This window comes from Theobroma cacao, chromosome 3 (genome assembly GCF_053813885.1).
Source record: "Theobroma cacao isolate CCN51 chromosome 3, ASM5381388v1, whole genome shotgun sequence".
Taxonomy (NCBI): domain Eukaryota; kingdom Viridiplantae; phylum Streptophyta; class Magnoliopsida; order Malvales; family Malvaceae; genus Theobroma; species Theobroma cacao.
The window spans coordinates 769,788-790,353 of NC_142641.1; the positions used below are offsets into that span (position 1 = coordinate 769,788).

At 36.1% G+C, this 20,566-nt stretch overlaps 3 protein-coding genes across 3 annotated transcripts; 2 read left to right on the plus strand and 1 right to left on the minus strand.

Moving 5' to 3' along the window:
• Positions 1–838: 838 nt before the first annotated feature.
• PEX14 (peroxin 14) lies at positions 839–5,795 on the plus strand. The gene is made up of 13 exons (XM_007036151.3): positions 839–1,081; positions 1,196–1,269; positions 1,537–1,775; positions 1,872–1,911; positions 2,004–2,194; positions 2,411–2,600; positions 2,720–2,809; positions 3,767–3,837; positions 3,957–3,999; positions 4,094–4,152; positions 4,403–4,447; positions 4,530–4,598; positions 5,082–5,795. Exons 2-13 carry the CDS (start codon positions 1,206–1,208, stop codon positions 5,574–5,576), a joined length of 1,596 nt encoding a protein of 531 aa, XP_007036213.3. The 5' UTR covers positions 839–1,081; positions 1,196–1,205; the 3' UTR covers positions 5,577–5,795.
• A 2,521-nt stretch (positions 5,796–8,316) lies between these two features.
• On the plus strand, positions 8,317–13,778 carry DXR (1-deoxy-D-xylulose 5-phosphate reductoisomerase). Its single transcript, XM_018118204.2, has 12 exons — positions 8,317–8,694; positions 8,898–9,082; positions 9,236–9,322; positions 9,607–9,732; positions 9,821–9,883; positions 10,345–10,494; positions 10,708–10,775; positions 11,114–11,225; positions 11,350–11,454; positions 11,630–11,751; positions 11,884–12,030; positions 13,018–13,778. The coding sequence occupies exons 1-12, from the start codon at positions 8,598–8,600 to the stop codon at positions 13,184–13,186; spliced, it is 1,431 nt and encodes a 476-aa protein (XP_017973693.2). The 5' UTR covers positions 8,317–8,597; the 3' UTR covers positions 13,187–13,778.
• Positions 13,779–18,754: 4,976 nt separating this feature from the next.
• Positions 18,755–20,334, minus strand: LOC18603911 (membrane-associated kinase regulator, putative (DUF1645)). Its single transcript, XM_018116758.2, has one exon. It carries the CDS (start codon positions 19,888–19,890, stop codon positions 18,994–18,996), a length of 897 nt encoding a protein of 298 aa, XP_017972247.1. The 5' UTR covers positions 19,891–20,334; the 3' UTR covers positions 18,755–18,993.
• Between the last annotated feature and the right edge of the window lie 232 nt (positions 20,335–20,566).

Consider the following 20,566-nt stretch of genomic DNA (forward strand, 5'->3'; position numbering starts at 1 on the left):
CATAAGTATGAAGCCCAAAAAAAGTGAGTATAGATTTTAGCTTACAGGAGAAAGTTATAAAATTATGAATATATATGTAAATGTCTATTATGTTACCATTCAAGAGTTTAGATTAATTTAGATACGTCGAACAGCCTGAAAGACCAAACATAAAAATATAATTTGATATGAATTTTTAAATTTAATTATGTATATTTAAATATGGATATAGATTGAAGTAAATTAAGATTATGATTTAATTTTAATATTTTCCATCCAAATTAAATTCTTTAACATTATCTTTATGTTATAGTTCTATTTAAATTGTTCAAATTATATCCTGTTATAAATTCTATCTACACTATTAACCCATAAATAACCCCTCACTTCATTTATAAAGACACATTTCAAGAACATCTTTTTACTTTATTATTACATTTTTCTCAGATTATATTTCACAGTAAGTACTAATTTTAACTGAAAAACAAAAACTCAAGTCGATAAGAAATCATATTATCCTATTTTGAACAAGAAATTAGCTAGAAAAGACGTCGATTTGAATTGATTGAAAAACCAACCATTAATAATAGTCTTAAATATTTTACATATATAAAAATTGTTAATAATTTAAAAATAAACTTTAAAAAATAAAAAACCCCAATTTCCGAAATAGTTAAAATTGTTCGAAATAAGTATGATTGTGATTATTTTCAAACTTTAATTATAATTTGGTCAATTTTAATTATTTTATAAAATTTTAATTAATTAAAACCGAACCGATCAAATTGATTAAAAGCCTAAAAAAGTTAGTATAGATTTTAGCCGAAAAAAGGAAGCCCAATCCAAGAAACCAAAGGCAGTAAGAAATCATATTATCCGATTCCGGACCGAATATTCGGCGTCTTCCTTTTCTTTCCCCCAGCTTACGTGTTAGCGATCACAAGGCCCAAAACCACCAGCGACGAAGAAGAAGGTGAGATTGAGCTTGAGATTGTTGGAATAAAATAAATGGTGAGAAGATGATAGCGGCAGCAGCATCGAAATAAGCAAAACCCATTTCTTCTGACTCTTTCTTTTCGTATCATCTGTTGTCACCAACCTTGTAAGCTTTGTTTTCTCGAATCACGTTTTGTTTTCGACTTCAACCCTTTCTGTTACTATTGATTCTGCTTTGTTTTATATTCACCTGAGTAACTTTTTTCTCTTTTTAACTCAGTGAACTTGTTATGGCGACGACTCAGCCCCCTGCTCCTCCCAATTCCACCGAAGATAAACCCCAAACTACTCCAGGTCTGATTTCTCTATTACGTTCTCCTTTTTCTTGAAGTTTTTGTAGTCGGTAAACTTGATAATTTTGACATTCTATTAACGTAGAATTAAACCCAAGTTTTTTACATGAATTTCCTTACTTGGAAGCGGTCTTGTAAGCTGAATTATATGAAAAAGGAAGTTCCGGGTCTTGGATAAAGTGAGAAATTGGAAGGGGAAAAAGAAGAAAAAAGAATTGTATGTGTAGGATAGACAGATGATTCTAATTTTAGAAATCCATTGCTGCAGAGGTTGTACAACAAGCAAATGAGGTTCAACAAGATGGTAGGCCAGAGGCTGCTAAACCGAATGTTCCAGCATCTGTGTTTGTGAACTCCGAACCGATAAGAGAGGACCAGGTTTCGAATGCTGTCAAATTTCTTTCACATCCCAAAGTTAGGGGTTCCCCTGTTATTTATAGACGATCATTTCTCGAGAGGAAAGGCCTTACAAAGGAGGAAATAGATGAAGCTTTCCGGCGTGTGCCTGTAAGAAAGATACTAATTGTTTTAGTTTGGTTTATTATCTTGACATTTTTATTCTCATGATATGTTTTTTATGAAGCATTTATTGATTCTTAACAGGACCCTCCTCCTAGTTCACAGCCAGCTAGTTTGAATCAAGGTAATACATGTATTAGTAAAGTGGGAGCCAAGCCTTTTTTCTTATCCTTGCATCACTGATGCTGTTTTGTTACTGTAACATACTGCAACCAGATGGACAAGTGAAGCCTTCATCTAGCGTTCAAACTCAAGCCACAATGCAAACTCCCCCACCTGTAGCAGCTGCTCCTACTGGTATTGTGTCTGCCGGGACACTTGCACAGAGGCAGTTTCACTGGTATCATGCTGTTTTTGCTGTAGGGGTACTGGCAGCTTCAGGAGCTGGCACAGCTGTATTAATCAAGGTATCAATATCTGCTATTGTATCATTACCCAAAAAAATAGTACATCTCTATCATTTCATATTTAGTAAGATATATCATATGTTAATGCCTAGCCTAACTTACATATTCGGTTGCCATCTCTTCAAACTGCTTATATCCGGCTTCAAGTGAAATTGCATAAGCTAGGGTTTTCTCACAGTTATATTGCATGTTCAGATAATGTCTTTTTTGTTTTAGAATGCTATTATCCCAAGGTTGAAGTCTTGGATTCGTAAAGTTGTGTTGGAAGAAGAGAATGAAAATGCCAAGAAAAGTGATGCGAAACCAAGTTTGGCAGAAGAGGCAGCTGCTGCAGCAAAAGCAGCTGCGGCTGCAGCCGCTGATGTTGCAAGAGCAAGCCAGGAAATGTTGAGCTCCAAAAATGAAGGTGGGATTCTAATTACCTTTTTGTTTTACTGAGTAGTTTGTTTATGTTTTATTGGTCTTTTTCCTTACGCCTCAGTAATTATCTTCTTGATTTACTGAACCTACTTTGATCCTTGTCAGAGAGAAGGCGCTTTGAGGAGTTTATGAATCTGATAGATGTGCAAGTACAAGAAATGAAGTCAATGAGTAATGCCATAAGGAAATTGGAAGGTACTTAGATCCTACTTTTAGTCAAACTATGAAACATTCATGGACTTTGATTCTTGAACTTTTCCTTTTGTGTCCTTGCTTATATCTGAATTGTTGCATTACCAACAATTGATCCCCAGAAATTATTAAATGAACACTAGTTAGAGGAAGTACTAGTGTTTTGTACCACTTCCTTGGTTAATAAACATCATGCTGGAAGTTATCTCAGCTGTGAATATTGATACCTCACTTGTAGAGCATTCTCTCAAGTTTCTGGCACACAAAAGCCTCTCAACTCATGGTAAACTAGACGATAATAAATACATTTTTTTTTGGTTTTGTAAGTCTGATTTTCTTCTGTTGCTATGCAATAAATATGTAGGCATAATGCTTGAAAAAGTCCCCCAACTATTCAAGAAATTTGAAATGAATCTTTATTCTTCTATTGCGTTCAATCAAGCCCGTGTATTTTAATTTGAGTCAAATAAGTCTTTATGACTAATGTTTGACTAATTGTTATGAGCCAAAATGCCACTTGTCATTTTACACCCACGTGGCATTGATGTGGAGGGTAAAAAATACCACATGACTATGTCATCATTCATTATGACATGTCAAAATGCCACATCAATGTCACATGGCATGGAATGACACGTGCCATTTTGATTAAGTCAACTATTAGTTATAAGGACTTATTTGACTCAAAATAAAAGTACAAGGATGTATTTGGTTCAAAATAAAAGTATAACGGCTTGATTGAACACAATTAAAAAATAAAGATTTATTTGAATTTTCTTGAATAATTTGGGGACTTTTTAAGATATTATGCCTTCTTATTATTATCAAATTATAATAAATAGTGTTATTGTTAGCTTTTTGTGCCTGGATGTAGTTTAGATTTCTGCATAAGACCTCCCAATGGTGGTTGGTTAGTTGTTTAAGTTCATTACTAAATTCTGTTGTTTGCCTAACCATTAGGACAAGCTGATAGCTCTGGCAGAACATTTGTTGATCATGAAGATCACAGAGTGTCGGCCTCAAGTACGAAGGTATGCTGAAACCAGGTGTTGACTCTGAATGCTTTTTATCTGTATTGGAAAATAAATTCCCTGATCCCCGTTTGAGGAGTGCAAGATGAGTTATTACTAAATAAAAAATGCCTTTACAGCAATCCTATGCGAATGGCAGGGTGGATGCTGATGTGCGCTCAGGTAATTTTTCTGTGATTCATATTCTGGTAGTTAGTTATGTAGTCTGTTAAACAGTTTGAATTCCTGTACCGTATAACAAGGATTTCCTGTGCAGTGAGATCTGCCTCACCACCTGCATCTGCGGAACCACCTCACCCAAAGTCATATATGGAGGTAGTAATTCTCTTGATCTTTTGGCTACTCAGACATCCTTAAAAAGAAGTACTATAATAATGTTCCACAGTCCTCTGTACTGCATAATGTACTTGCTATCCTTAATTCTCATAGTCCAAGCTATGACTGAGTTTGAATTTTTAATTTACTTGGTCTTTCAATCCGTTTCTAACAGTTTCAAAACACAAATCATATTTTTGGATAGGTTTTGAAGAAATTTTACTAATTGATACTTGTAATTATGTTGCAGATTATGGCAATGGTCCAGAGAGGGGAGAAACCTTCAAATATCAGAGTAAACCAGTTTACATTTCTATGTTGATATTAGCTTGTCTACTGCATCAATGGTAACTCTGTCATTTCTGATTCTTATGCAGGAAATCAATGATATGCCTCCCAACCCTAACCAGCAACCATCAAATCCTCGCATAGCACCAAGAACTAAGGTATGTTTTAGAGTTTTTCTTTAATCTTTTGGATCATTTTCCTCTTGCATTATATTCATAGACTACCAGGATTCCACTTCAAGATGGTTAACTACTTAAAATCTTGGAAAAATTGGATATTTTAAGTATTATATTTGAAGAGTTTGTTCATCACCTATAGGGGGCCACAACTAATCTATTTACCAAATAGTTACTGATTTGATGCTTTGGACGAAAAGAGTGGCCCTCTGGATCAGGTTTCTGCATCTCACGGTCTGGTGAGGTTCAATCTAAGGAAATATAATCAAATCTTGGTCACCATGTTTTATTTCTTGGGATAATTTTGGAATTGCCACTGTGTTAATGCCATTAGAATGTTAGAATACTTGGAAATAATCAGTACTACTGCTTTTATTTGCTGAAAAATATGACTTAGAAAGGGTCATGTCAAGGTGCCTTTAATTTGCCCAAATCTGACTATTATTTGTTTTTTTAAATGAGCAGCCTTGGGAGGCGCAAAATGGCTCCAGCCAGGTACTCCAGTCTCAAGGAAGTGGCGAAGGCTTGATTCAAAAAGTTCAAGACAATGGGTTAAACTATTTGGTTGATGATGAGAGCTCAACACCTTGGTGGCAACGGAAAAATGTCAGAATCACAGAGGTTGAAAATGAAGATGAACTTAAGGCTGGACCTTATGGGGTGAAAACCAATGAACCACCAGTTCAGCGTACATGGGTTCCTCCCCAGCCGCCACCTGTGGCAATGCCAGAAGCAGCTGAAGCCATTCGACGGCCAAAATCATCAGCTCTGAAAGAGGCTGCTAAACAAGAGGAATTGGCTGAGGATCAGTCAGTGGCTCGGCCTTTAGAGGCAACTGATGAGTTAAATAGGATCACAAAAATATCTGAATCAGCAGGTGCAGTGGAGATAAATGGGGGTTTTTCAAGCATGAACTCAACTGAGATACAAGAACAAGAACAGAGCTACTCAGAGAACTAAAGCCGGATTAACTTTCTAGGGTAAGCCTGATTTAAGGTTTACCAATACATGTGTTTAAAAATGATAAAAAGTACCCAAGAATATTTTCTGTCAACATCTAAACTACTGTGCTTTAAAATTGAGCATCCTCGCAGTATAGGCAGACCTTTCTTTTCATGGCAAGTTCTGTATGTAGAATGATAATAATAATAATAATTCATTGTCTGCTAGTTTTTGAAAGTATCATCTTGCCTTTTAGCTACTTACCTACCTAAGTAGTCAAGAAAAGCACGCAACAGGCTGTTGAGGTATGTGCAAGGTTGTCTCTTTGCATCATTCAGTTTCCGAGTCTAGTTATTGTTTGATGAGGAAACACCCTGACGGTAAATGATCGTCTGAGCTGGTCTGGGCTGGCCCTGTAACTGCTGAAAACTTTTGTTTGCATCCATTTGTCGAAAAAATTTAAAAATTCTAGCATTACACTGAAGAATTAGCTAATGATGTTGGGTTTTTAGGTATAACATTTGCCCACCCCACTAACTCTAAGCAAGTCTTTCCTTTTGGAACCACTCATCCACTCTTTTCTCTTCACATCCCACTCCATATAGTATTTGTGGCACCCATCCACTCAGTAAGGATGATCTTGAAGCAAATCTTAGTGTTTATAGTATTAGTTAAATGTAGGGTAAGGGAAAGGAGATCCTTTGCTTTTGGGATAACGTTGAAAATAAGTTGCACTAACCTCCACGCCTCTAAATAAATCAGAGGCTTACCCTTGTCTATTTGAGGAAACGTGAGTATCTTTCATGCGATGACAATTAAGAACTTACGTCAGCTATCTTGTGATCACGTAAAATTATTATTGTTCGGTGTAGATAACTATTCATTAATCACATCTTTAATGATTTAAAGCTGTAACAATTTTCTTCCTTCTCTGTTCTTCTGCTTATCAATTTGTTTAAATACACGTGAATCCATGATGCATGTGAAACATGCTCTCTTCTTACATCCACAGAATCTGTCTCAACAACAAATAATTGTCCTTTTCCAGTCAGACGTAAACGTTTTTCTCACCAAGGTATCCTATTTATCTCTAGAAGTGTTGAATTAATTTGGAGAGGGGGAATTGACTAGTAATACAAGACAATTAAACCTGAAAATAAGACGAGTATTCTTTAAAGCAACATTCACGATCTTTACTCGACACGAGTTAATTCAATTGATAAAGAAACGAGTTCTCTTTCTTTATCAATTAAGATTCGACAGAGAAATGTTATAACAATAAAATCTTAAATACATTAAGTCGATTTAGAAAATATCCTGATTAATAACATTACACGTATATAAACATTTTGTCAAATTATATATAGAGGGAGCAAAGGAAATATTCCAGTAGGATTCTTGAGAGGCTGCAGATGTGAGTGGTCACAAATAAAAGAATTGGGCATTAACTTTGTTGTATTTTATTTTGGTGAAGTCCAACAACAAAACATTATAATCATCAAAAGTATTCTTAAAAAAATCAAAGAATCTGCCCCAAAAGAAACACAGTATGACAAAACCATTTTTTGTCTTAAAGAAGAAGTTGATTTTCTAGGTTTAAGATTTTGTTGTAATAATCAGCACAAAACTAGGGAGATGCTCTTGCATGAAATGACAAATACCATATTTAGTTACTGAATGCTCCCAATATTTTGATTAACAATTAAAACAAGTTGTTGCTTTCAATCTGCCTCACTCACTTTCCATGATTTCAACTGAAAAGAAATTATAAATTTTTCAATCTTGTACTTGCATGTTGAATTTACTATTAAAACATAAATTAATTTTTTGAAGAAAATGAATGAGAAGATCCATACTAAGATGTCGGGTTAATTTTATAAAATGATTTTAGTTAGTATTCATCAATCGCTCATCATTTGATATTCATAACCGTTAATTATACAAAATTAAAAATACTACAATAAATTTGAGTTTTAATTACACCTTTTGAAATAACGTATATCTTTTTTAAATAATGAAATTTAACCATGTCATAAAAATAATGGAGTGGCATTGTCCTTGGACAATGAGTTGTGTTGTTCTCAGCTGGAATGTGTTCAAAGTTTTGGCATACAATTAAATTAATATAGAAAGCAAGGTTAGAAGGAATAATATGTTGATGAGGCAGCTCCAAATGCTTTGAATGCAGATTAAGGTATAAAGAGGAGAGGCCAACTTTCATGAGATGGAGTATCATGGGTTTTCAAAACTATTCAAGATCCTTTTTGTCTTTCTTTCAATTCAAAACAACTGATGATTCAATCCCCAAGATTCAATAAAAGTATTTAAATTGTCGATTGAGTTTAAGTTGGATAAAATTTTATTTTTATCTGTCTTGATATGTTTCCATCTAAAATGGAAATTAAATTTAGAACTTTTGTAAATTAAAAATAGTAGAAAATCAAGAAAAATTAATAAAAAAAGAAGATATTAAAGGGCATTGAATTTAACTGGAAGCTACAAAGTGCTGGGGCCTGGCAAGGTTGGCCGGTGGGGGAATAGGGGGTGAAAAATTCATGGTGGGGGACACGTTGCAATGCCTCTGAACAAGTTAAGGACGTAAGATTGGAGATTAAGTTGACCCAAGAAAGAAAATGGAGCAGCAACAAGGACAAAAGGGCACCGGTCGACCACTCTGGTCCAAAACGCAATCTGATTCCCTCATGGTCTTATCCTCTCATCATCCTCCAATGATCCAACTCTGACTAATACACCGGTATTAGTTCATTAATCACTATTTACTGTCCCAGTTGTCCCATTGCCTAACTCTACTGTTTATTCAGCTTACCATGTAAAAACAAACACCCGTACACCCCCACTCCCCCACTCCCCAGTCTCTGCCACTTCCCAATCCCACCACACATCTCTTTAAAAGTTCTATGTTTTTATGAGTTTTTCCAAAAGTTCTCAAAGTTTTTATTTTTGACACCACACATTTCATTTCTTCTTTGAATTTTCCTCTGCTTTTTGAGTTAAAAAGAGTTCCTTTCCACAGTTTTGATGGCTTTGAATTTGATTTCTTCTCCTGAGATCAAGTCTATCTCCTTCTTGGATTCCACAAAGTCCAAGTCCAATTTCCTCCCCAAGCTTTTTCCAGGTTTCCCATTTGGTTTTTTTATTAGGTTTTTGTGCCTCAGCGTACTCCAAGTTTACTTCTTTCTTTCTTGATTGGTTCTATGCTCGGTTTCTGAGGAAACCCAGAAAGTTTGTTTCTTTTTGTTTAAAGCACTGAGAAATCTTGTGTCTTGGTTACTTGGGTTCGGATTATACTTCTAAAGATTAGTGTTTTGTGAATTTTAGGGGGGTTTGTTTTGAAGAGGAAGGATTGTGGCACGACGTTTGGGAGGAGAGTTCAATGTTCAGCTCAGGCTCCACAACCACCACCGGCCTGGCCAGGACGAGCTTTTCCGGAGCCTGGACGCAAGACTTGGGATGGTCCCAAGCCTATCTCCATTGTTGGTTCAACTGGTTCCATTGGAACTCAGGTGAAAGGGGAAAGAAGAAAAATTTTGAACTTTTTAACATTTGATAACTATCTGGTCATGCCCCGTTTTGCTATTGAACTTTAATTCTAGGCTTGCATGCTTGTTTTTGGCACTTGATCAAGTTGTTTAGAATCATAATTTGGTGTTTTGTAGACGTTGGACATAGTGGCAGAAAATCCAGATAAATTCAGAATTGTGGGGCTTGCTGCTGGTTCAAATGTGACCCTTCTTACTGATCAGGTAATTATTCAGTTTTCACCGAGTTATGGCAACTTGTAATACATTAGTTTTTCCAATTTCCAATAATTCTTAAAGTTATAAATGTCAAACAAGGACTCGAGTAACTTGATTCATGGACTAACATGATTGTGTCATTATCCACTGATACTTTAGCCATATGTGGTTTGTATAGTATAATACCATGCCAAGTGGTTTCCGCTGATAAAAATTTAAAATATGAATTGAGTTTTGGTACAATAGGGTGTAGAGGCTTTGAGGGCTGATAATTTTTCTGCTTATTACAGGTGAAGACATTCAAACCTCAAATTGTTGCTGTTAGAAATGAGTCTTTGGTAAGTGAACTCAAAGAGGCTTTGGCCGATATGGAACAAAAGCCTGAGATTATTCCTGGGGAACAAGGAGTTATTGAGGTAGCCTATATTAGTTGATTGTTTCTTTTGTTTAAATATATAGAGCAATTCTCATTATTTAGATGGTTAAGCTTAAAAAGTTTTACAGGTTGCTCGCCATCCAGATGCTGTCAGTGTAGTTACTGGGATAGTAGGCTGTGCAGGATTGAAGGTACTCTCTCATCTTTTTACTTTTTCCCCTCATTTGGTCATGCTCCACATGCTGCCTTTTCAACCCTGTGATCCATAAGACCTAGGAGCTTTCCATAAGGGCTGCATGTAAGATTTCTTGGGCTAGTTTTAGTTTAAAATGTAATGTTAAAACTTGATAGTTTAGTCTAATTGAAAGAAGAAAATTAGATGTTTCGATTTTTTTTTTTTTAAATTTATGAGTGGGTTGTAGTGCTCATTTGTGCACAAACGAGAGAGAATTATGTGCAGATCTATTTCTACTTCCTCTATGTATAGTTTCCTTTGCGTCCACTGAACAGTGTATATTGAAGAAATTATGAGCTACAGTCGACTGTCAAGAATTAGAATATGTATTAGAAAGAGAAGCAAAGAGTATGTTGCTTATTATATTACATTGATTAGCTCGCTGAAATGTCTGTCTTTTTTTTTTTTTTTTTGTAGCCCACAGTGGCTGCAATAGAAGCAGGGAAAGATATTGCTTTGGCCAATAAAGAGACCTTGATCGCTGGTGGTCCCTTTGTCCTTCCTCTTGCTCACAAGCATAAAGTAAAAATCCTTCCGGCTGATTCGGAACATTCTGCCATATTTCAGGTATGGAACTGTAACTCGATGAATAAGATTGCCTGAAAATTGCGTAGTTCAGAAATTCTCTGTCAGTTATGTTGTTTTCTTCTTGGTAGTTGGGCATCTTTCACAATTTTCTTGGTGTAACTTGTTAGTCAACTTGCTTGGCCTGTCATGTTGTCCCTCAAATTTTTTCTTGATAATTTCAGAACAAGCTCATAGAATCTTTTGCTTCTTCAGTGTATTCAGGGACTACCAGAGAGTGCACTTCGGCGTATTATTTTAACTGCTTCTGGTGGGGCTTTCAGGTGTGGAATCATAATTTAAGTTAGAATGATTAAGTTCGTAAGTTGAAAATCTGAATTTATGAACTGTTTACTTGCTGATCTCGCCTGACTTTATTTTTCTAATTGTAAAGCAATTGAAGTTGACATTATTAAAAACTTAGGCTTTTAACATTATTTATACACATTCCTGCGTTGAAATTATATTCGAACACGCATGTGAGTGTGTATACACACACACATAAATGCCTTCATTTGAGGATCAAGTGTATAGTATTTATTACTGAACATGTGATTTAACTTGTTTTCATATCTCCAATCAAGAAGCTATTTGAATGATTTGCTCACTTTGTTTCTCATAGGGATTTGCCTGTTGAAAAATTGAAAGAAGTTAAAGTAGCTGATGCTTTGAAGCATCCTAACTGGAATATGGGAAAAAAGATTACTGTGGACTCTGCTACCCTTTTCAATAAGGTTTAGATTTATCAAATGTCTCATTCAAAATTACAAGCAGTGTACTGTTCAAATTTGTATGTTATTTTTCAAAATGTTACTCTGGTCTGAATTACAAGCATTAAGCAGAGTCTCTATTTGACAGGGTCTAGAAGTCATTGAAGCCCATTATCTTTTTGGAGCTGAGTATGATAACATTGAGATAGTAATTCATCCACAATCTATTATACATTCAATGGTTGAAACACAGGTTTTACTCTAAACTCTATCATGTTGGCTATTGCTCGGTGATGCCATAGATGTTGCATATAGTTCACTTTTTAGTTTGTCTCGCAGCTGTGCTCTTGATTGGCAAGATGTGGAGAGTACGGACTGGAATTCAATTTTCATTTCTCAGTATTATTTTTGTATTTCCATATTTTCAGGATTCATCTGTCCTGGCTCAGTTGGGATGGCCAGATATGCGCTTGCCAATCCTCTACACTATGTCATGGCCAGAAAGAATTTACTGCTCTGAAATATCTTGGCCTCGCCTTGATCTTTGCAAGTAATTGGCTTGTCTCCTTTCAAATTTTAATTTCATTACTAATTTAGTGTTTCAAAATTTGATTGGGTTTCATTCAAATTCATAATCACTATACTGGAATTCTTGAGTTTAATTGGTTGATGGATGAAACAGGCTTGGTTCACTAACTTTTAAGGATCCTGACAATGTGAAATACCCCTCCATGAGTCTTGCCTACGCTGCTGGAAGAGCTGGAGGCACCATGACAGGAGTTCTTAGTGCAGCTAATGAAAAAGCTGTAGAGCTGTTCATCAATGAAAAGTAAGTGCTTGGTTTCTCGATGTTATCTTGTTAGAAATTTTTTTTTTTATTTTACAGTTTGTTTCTGGTTCTGCTTTCCCCCTTAATGTGAATTTTGATTTTTTTAATGATAAAGATTCTTGATGGCTTTTATGGTTTAAACCACTTTTACTGATTGTAATTTATAAATAAGGAACATAAAACCAATTAGGTTAGAGCAACATCAAATCAAACTAAAATTTCTTCCAATCCAGTACACATTTCTAACCATGTTGAAGTTATGAAAACGTGGAATACCTTTCATGTGAATATTGGATATTTTGGCCAGCATATATCCTGCATTTATCGTTTATGGTTTGCCTTTTAAAAAATCATAAAAGCTGTGAAACAAGCGAAATAATTTTATTTATCGAATTTTGTTTTATTAAGTCAAATACATTTGTTTTCTTTTGGTAAGCCAATGATGATTTTCTGATCTTGACATGAATCTCTATATCTAAAAATATATAGAACTGTAAAGTATTCTCTACTCCCCAACCAATCCATTTTGAGATACATCAGCAAATTTCATGATTGGCCCTTTCCTAAAGAAGAATATGAAGAATGATTCTTATCCCCACCTCAAAACCACACCTTTCTTCCCTCAATTGCTTAGTGCTTTTTTTTCCCCTTCACACACCTCCATTGTTTTGAATGTAAATCTTTTTGTGGTTACTTCTCTTAACCATTCCTTGAAAAACTTTTTCCTTTATATTTGCATGACTGAATGGTTTCTTTGGAAAAAGCACTACTAGCATTTTGGAAGAAGCTAGATAATCTCCCTGTCTCTGGAATTAGGTTAAGTCAATATACAGTGGTGATTATTAAACATTTTGTTATCATGATATGAGGATTATATCAGCTGATGCACGTGCTTCTCCATCGATAATAAATTCATTCTACTGTTATGCATTTGCTTGATATAAGAACTTGGTTACATGGAGCTAATAAATAGTTTCGATATTTCAGGATCAGTTATTTGGATATTTTCAAGTTGGTGGAACTAACTTGTGAGAAGCACCGGGACGAATTGGTGGCCACTCCTTCCCTAGAGGAAATTATACATTATGACTTGTGGGCACGAGACTATGCTGCTAGCTTGCAACGCCCTTCCGGTCTAAGTCCTGTTCCTGCATGATTGTCGGCTTGCTCATTGTGGCCAGGATAACAATGACCCTATTTGGAAGACTCGGAAGTTTTGAATTTATGCCAAAGGCTGGCGTTCTTGCGAAGATTTATGGGGGCATTTAGCAATTGTTTCATATATTCCTGAATAACATTCCCCTGTTTAGTTGTACATTCTCAAACACAATCCTAAGTATATTGGTAGCTTGAAAATTATTATCAGCTTTTATAACCAAAAGAGGGGAAGATAAGTAGAGAGGAAAAAAAAGGTGGGGGAACAATGAAGATTGCTTTTTGCTGTACAAAAAGTTTTTCATTTGATTTTGTTTTTGCAGTTATTTTCTACACCCATGGCTTACTTTTCCGATTGCCTTAATGTTTCCTTGGTGTTAGAGAGCCAGGAAATGTTATATGTTCTCGAGGAATATGAGCCACGGTTGACATGATTACATGTAAACGGGGTAGTTGGGTTTGGATTCCTTGTTCTTGTGCTCTTCACCTAACAATAGAGAGCCTGGTTTTCATCAGACTTTGGTATTGAGGTTCGGCTAGCACAAGGTGAGTGATTCAGACCAGGCCCATGAATCAAACCTGAAATTTTGAAACTGGGTCAGTTCCGATTTTTGATTGGATTGAGTTTAAGCTGTTCATTTTAAGTGCTGCAGCCTGGGATTGGGGTGAGGGTTTAAGGCCAACTGCATGGGCCGCTGCCGTGACACCTCAAAACTAAGCTTACACCCAGTCTAAATCCTTTCTGTCTAGTCCAAAACCTTTACAATTAGAAAGCGAAAAGAGCACATTTCCTGCACCATAATCTCGAGATTTATCGTCTGTACTCACTTTGATACACGTCTTGAAGCTTATGAATGGTCGGACATTATCCTTTTCTACATTTATCAATACCCAATTTTAATCATAACTTAAAAACAAACACTAACTTAATGGATTCTCTGATGGGCTACTGTGCCTGTAGACAAGCACGAGATCTCCAGGTTGGAGAGCTCTTAAATCGTCCAAAAACGGTGCAGACATAAATGTAGTCTCATTTCCAGGCTATTTCCCCAGGGATTTGCCATTTTTATCTAAGTGTTGGTTGTTGGATAGAGATTCATCTGGAATCCACTGAAACTAGCACTATATCCCAACCTAAAGCTACACTAATAAATTGGGTGGGAAAATAGTTAGGACAATGCGACCAATCAACAGCAATCTCCACTAAACACGGTTGTTTTTATCTAGTATTTTCTTGTCTGGTTGTCACAATCTCCAATCCTTCAAAACGTCAGAATCCATTTTCATGGTGTCAAAAGTTGAATCATTTTGGGGGTTAAACTTTGTATATATCCAGCTTCCGTCTTTGACAATTCTCATCCATCTTTTGGTCCATCCACAAACTTTTGGGTGTCTTCAACAATGGCTAGATTTTTGTTCTCAATGTGAAACCATTCAACTTAAGTGGTGAGCAAATTTTGTTTCTCCTTAATTAGTAGCAATAATTAATGATCAATATGAGATATCAAACAAAAGTTGTGCTCCAAAGGGTTGCAGGTTCTAATTTTATAAGATTTGATAATAAATACGACAGGAATAAACGAATTTGGATTGAAGTTTTAAATTTAAATCATCGTACTCTTAGTTTCTTGAAAATCCTTTGATCATACATTTAATATATTTCTCGGATTATAAGTTAAGTAGGAAATCTTGAAATAGAAAGATTTATCAATAACTATTTTGTTGATTTGCCCCTTATTTCCCTAGAAAAAGAAAAGATAAAGGTGGTTGTAAATATCAGGAGAATAAGAGCAGATTAGACCAACATTGGCTAATAGGTACTAGGCAAGTACCCAAGTCTTAGGGAGAGAGATAGAGCATCTAATCCTCTCAACTTACAATGTTGGATGTGTGAAAGTTCAGTTAAAATGGGGACAAGCAAGCTCTTTTTTTTCATCCTTTTTGCACCGTAGATACTATGCTGGCTAACATGTCACTGCTGCTGCCGATAGAGATGGCATTTTTTTTTGTTTTCATGAAAGAAATCAAGAAGCAACATGGCAATTGTGCAAGGACATGAATGGGAAAAACTTGGTCTGCCATTTTGAGCAAAGTGGCTCTAAAGCTGCGGTTCTCATCAGCATGGCCAGCTATACATTAAGAAATCCACCCCCCACCTTGTACCACATGAATCCAATCAAGATAAACAGTATCCATATTTATGGTTTTTGGAGAGAAAAAAAAAAAAAAACTTTGGTGCAAACTGTTCTTGAGTCAATGTTTGGATATGGGATAATTGGCATGGTATAGCTTCTAGGAAGATGGCTAAACATAGTGATGGGATGCACCTAAATTTCCTGTTGGAATATGGCATATAGGGTGGCTGGATGCTTTAATGTAATCCCAATGACTTGTTAAATTGGTACACACAGAGCCTATAGCAGTGAACCTTTTTTGCAAGTTTGGACAAAGCAAATGGTAGGGCTACTATGCTTTAGACATATTCTATATGATAATAAAAGAAATTGTAGAGTTGCAATCATTTTCCCTACGAGCTATAATAAAAGCTAAAACTCAAACTAATAGAAGTAAATTTTAACCTATTGGATTTATGTAATATTACCAAATTAGAGGCTGTAACATTAGTTTTGCTTCTCTTTGGAGAGTTCAAAGGGGAGAGGAAAAATATAATTGATAAACAAAAAACTGGAAAAAGCCTTTTTGAAATGTAAAATAGCTTTAGCAAAGTGGGGAGTCATGGAGGGACTCAATGCAGATTCTGTTGGTACCCCAAGAAATAAGGGTGCCTGGCTGTGACTGAGGAGTATGCAGGCTTTGACTGTTGTGGCATATGGTATGCTCTAGAAGAGGTAAAAAGAAAGGATGTGAAATATGCCCCACAGTCTAAGACCCAAGATGCCCTCTTCTGCTATTTCTTAGTTACCTTCTCCTGTTTTCTTTATAAAAATGTGTAGAAGAAGATAGAATAAAGCTTGATTCAATCACTTACTGTTATTTTTTCTCTGTTTCCTAGTGTCCCTTTAAAGGAGAGGGAGAGAGAGAAAAGGCTCAATGGTCCTGGTACCTGAAACGAATCTTGCAGATTGTGATCCTTTCTTTAATCTTACATTGACACCCTACTTTCCTTTTTATCTTTTTTTCTCTTCGGGAGGAAAAGCTTAGATTTGCTAGATTGTATCCTATCTCTCTCTCTCTATCTCTCAACTCATCAAGTTTACCATTAAATTTGGGTGGATCTAATTCATCTACATTCTCTTAGTTAACTTGTACAAATTATAATTAAAATCAGTAAAATTCTGTTAAATTACAATTACGATACTATTAACTCGATGATATGTTAGATTATAATTACGATATTGTTAACTTGATTCTCTTTATATATATGAATAATATACAAACCAAAACATAAAATTTCTCTTTTTGTAACATTCTATATCACTCCAATTTCATCGGATGCCCCCCCCCCCCCCCCTAAGAGACTAATTCATTTGCTTTTATTACTTTATATCTAGTGCAGTAGTATTCTAAAGGAAAATTTAGACCAGATTGCAAACAGGTGGGGAAACGAAACATACAGGAGGGGCATCAAACCAAAGCAAGCGAAAAAAATTAACCACAGCTAGAGGCTTCGATAAATGCATTGCATGCTCCTTGATGTGTGGTCATTTTGTCTGGTAATTGTCAAAACCTTGGAAGAGATCAGGAATGCAGAAGGAGGATTCCTCCTCTAGCTTTACACAATATCCAACAATCCCTGGAAGCTTTTGCAGTAAAAATGGGTTGGACAGACTCAATCAGGAGGAAGATGACAAAAAAAAAAAAAAAAAACAAAGGCATACACCAAGACCAAGACCAAGACCCTAAAGGCTCCCAAACGCGACACTCATTTTTGCTGCCAATGGCATCATTTTAACCTCTTGCTTTTCGTTTTCATTTTCTACAGCTGCTGTCCTAATGGATCCAATACCAACCCACACAGCCTTGGCAAATGGAAAAAATTAAAAATTTTGTTCCCCCCAAAAGAAAACTAGGACTAAGATCATGGCCCCCACTGTTTCCCATCCCACAAATCACAAAATAGCTTAGTATGCCCCTTTTATGGGACCCTGGAGGAGCTGCCCTGGAAGAAAAAGTTTTACAGGATTCTTTCTTAGTTTTTGGTTAATACTTGAGACTTGGGACTCTGGGGTTTCCAGAAATGATGAGGCAAGATGGAAAGTAGAATAATCTTAAGTTTTCTTGGGGTATTGCGCTTGTGAATCAGCAAAGGGCAAGGTTATTTATTTCAACAATATGGCCATAAAAGCATGACAGCATTGCAATCATTATTTCTTTTCTTTTCTTGTGAATGTAATTCTCACCATCCTTTAAATTTTACATTAATTAATATTTATCTTCACTTGGAAAAGAACAAAGTTGCATCTGCCATCATAGTTTTTCCTCTTACCTACTTCCATCCTCTTTATCCCCCCTGGCAATCCTTAGAACAAAAAGAAATTGGGAACGAGATATGAGATATTCAATTGTCAACTTATGATTATGTAATGATGTAAAGTTTAGCAATCCTAGCTAGGGGGTGCCATATGAAAGTTTTTATTCGGGAGATAATTTTAGTTTGTTTGGTTTGATTGAGGATACTTAACGTCAGGTTTACGACCCACTCTACTTGCTTGTAAGCCATCTTCAAGCCTTGATTTGATAGATAGTTAAGAATTTTGTGAACCACCGGCGCATGTTCCATTCCGATTAGAAAAAACTCAATAGAGGTAGCCTGCTCATGATCTTGACAAGTTTCCTTTTTAATTTTAACCAAAGAAGGGGATAAGTTCTTTAAACAAACAGGATAAAAGATTAAGATTCTAAACCAACCAACAGCCTGTTATCTTGCAGCAAACTTTGGCAGATGAGTACTTGACTTTTAGCCTAAATCTCTTTAAAATGAGAATAGTTATTACATAATTTGATTTGATATATTATTTCAATATTTAATGGATAAAAATAACTTTATATTGGATGACTTTCCTTTGCTCTTGTTGAGAAAGAAAACCCCATAACCCCTTTGCATTGCATGACTTGGTAGGGCAGATGGTTCTTTAGGCACATTCTCTCCAAGTTCTTAATAGAAATCTTTTGTTGACTTCTTTGCATTTCTAATTATAAAATATTGGGTATGATTGATGAAAAGAAGACGGAAACAAACCCTATAATAATATTTCTTTCCAGTAGCCAAATTTCGCCGACATTAGACTATGTCAAATGAAGAACAGAAGATTCAATTTCAACTGTACCAATCTTTTTCTCTATGGTAAGCAAAAATCGGCGCCCTGGATGATCCTGAAAGAGACTGTCAAACCTAATCTTCATTATTAAATCTAAAATAATTGTAAAATAAATATATAGACTGACATAATCTTCTGGCTTTGTAAATTGTAATTCAATTCAATTCTCAACAGCTTTCACATTCAAAATTACAAAATTTTGCCTACCCAAAATGCAGATTTTCACACTTAACAGACAAATCATTTTGCTCTTTCAGTCTTTCTCATGGAGCTTTGAAGAAGAACAGAAGCAGAAGAAAAGAGTGGATGATTTTACTCAAGCGCTTGTATATATATTAATTTATACACAACATATGGAAAACCCATCTTAATCAAACTAATCATATTTACTTTCTCAAAGGAAAAAGAAGAAAAAACTATCAAGCACAAAAATGGGAAATTAAAAAGAAAAGGAAAACGAAAAGGAACAGGGAAAGGAGAAATAAGCCCACCTTTCAATTTCATCTCACACTGTGATTCTGATATATCTTCAAAATGGATGCAAATTCTTGCTCAAGCCATGGACATTAGAAAATAACCCCACCAAGTCCTGCCTGTATGGCAAAAAGGACCTTCTCTTGTCCCCTGGTTTCAAATTTCTGGTACCACCACAATGTTCTTCAGCTGCCTGAAACTTTCCTGGAATTTCCATGGCCTTGTTACCATTAGTGTTACTGGTTTTCTCTCTCTTGCTCGGTGCTAAGAAAACAAACGTGTCTTTACCATCACTGTTACTTCTATAAAGCAGGTCTCTTAACTTCCATCTCTTGGATGACCCGGTTGAATTGCTCTTCTTGCATCTTCCAGGGGATTCTTGGTCATTCCCTGATGACCCTCCTTTCGGTTTCCAGACACAGTAAGACCCCGGCGTTACTCCTTCCAATTCATCAGCTTCCGAGGACGAACACGAAGTCGTTTCACGTTCTTCACTCATGAGTTTTCTCAATGGTAAGCGACGGGGTCCTGGTTTCGATACAAAGGGATGAGTAGAGTCAACGGTTTTGCCATCAGGGGTTTGATCATCACTGAGCAACAAGTTGGTGTTGAAAAGTGGATAAGTTGGCCTGATTTGTCCGTTGTGAAAGATTTCGTCTGCCGAGATTGGAGAAGTCTCCGGCTCTCTACAGACAAAAGCAAACTCGAAATCATCGTCCTCCTCCTCCTCTTCATTGTCTTCCTCTTCTATGACTTGCTGTTGGAGCTGCGGGTTTTGTTTTTGTTGCGGGGGCCAGGTTTCGTAAATGTCGTCCTGACACGAATCACCAGACTCCTGTCTGAATTCTTCGACAACTCTCGCAGCGATTTCAGCAAGCCTGCCTGAAGAGTAAGTGTTGAAGCTTGGAGAGCTTGGGGACAGAGACAGAAGTGGACTTGCCTGCATTTGCATATCTACGATAAACTTAAGAAGTAAAAAGAGATCAAAACCAACCCGGTTTCCCTTTTTTTTTTTTTTTTTCCTTCTCTTTTGTTGAGTGAGAGACAAGAGAGGAAGATTTGATAGTTCAAGAGGAGATGGAATTGGTCGAAATGGGGAAAGAAAAGGTTGTCAAGTCCGGGTTATAGGCATAAAGGATTGGGCTTCAAAATCAAATGGGTTCTTTAAGAAAGACATTCCCATTTCCTCCAAGCATTAGAAAAAGGAAAAGAAAAGGAAACAAACAAACAAAGCTCCAAAGCAATGGAGTGATATTTGAAGAAAGGGCCGGGCGGGGGGAGGCAGACGCGCTTTCTAGAGAGAAGGGGGGGCTGTTGGGATTGCGGAAAACGTTCGGTGAATGTGACCAATGGATTGGCTTCTTTTTATAAATTTCCTGTTGTTATTGTTTTTGGTCTAATTCTAGAGGGAGTTCCTCTTTCCTAATCTTGGAAAGTTCTTTGCTTCTTTCACACGAAATTATGAGCTGGGTTTTTGTTTTGTACGTGGAAGAGTTTATGATTTCACACCAGCATAAAAGTCCTCCGACTTCTCTCAATGTCCTGTTTAGTATTTCTTTCGTAATTCTACGTTACTACGTATTTAAATTTATATTATAAATTGAAAATCTTAATTTCTAAACTTTAAC

Excerpts from the sequence above, each read along its gene's own strand:
- PEX14 (XM_007036151.3), top strand. The coding sequence starts at position 1,206 with ATGGCGACGACTCAGCCCCCTGCTCCTCCCAATTCCACCGAAGATAAA. Across the intron at positions 2,601-2,719 it reads GTTGAGCTCCAAAAATGAAG|AGAGAAGGCGCTTTGAGGAG; the intron begins GTGGGATTCTAA and ends GATCCTTGTCAG. Across the intron at positions 4,000-4,093 it reads GGATGCTGATGTGCGCTCAG|TGAGATCTGCCTCACCACCT; the intron begins GTAATTTTTCTG and ends TTTCCTGTGCAG.
- DXR (XM_018118204.2), top strand. The coding sequence starts at position 8,598 with ATGGCTTTGAATTTGATTTCTTCTCCTGAGATCAAGTCTATCTCCTTC. Across the intron at positions 10,776-11,113 it reads GCTTCTGGTGGGGCTTTCAG|GGATTTGCCTGTTGAAAAAT; the intron begins GTGTGGAATCAT and ends TGTTTCTCATAG. Across the intron at positions 12,031-13,017 it reads GAGCTGTTCATCAATGAAAA|GATCAGTTATTTGGATATTT; the intron begins GTAAGTGCTTGG and ends TCGATATTTCAG.
- LOC18603911 (XM_018116758.2), bottom strand. The coding sequence starts at position 19,890 with ATGCAAATGCAGGCAAGTCCACTTCTGTCTCTGTCCCCAAGCTCTCCA.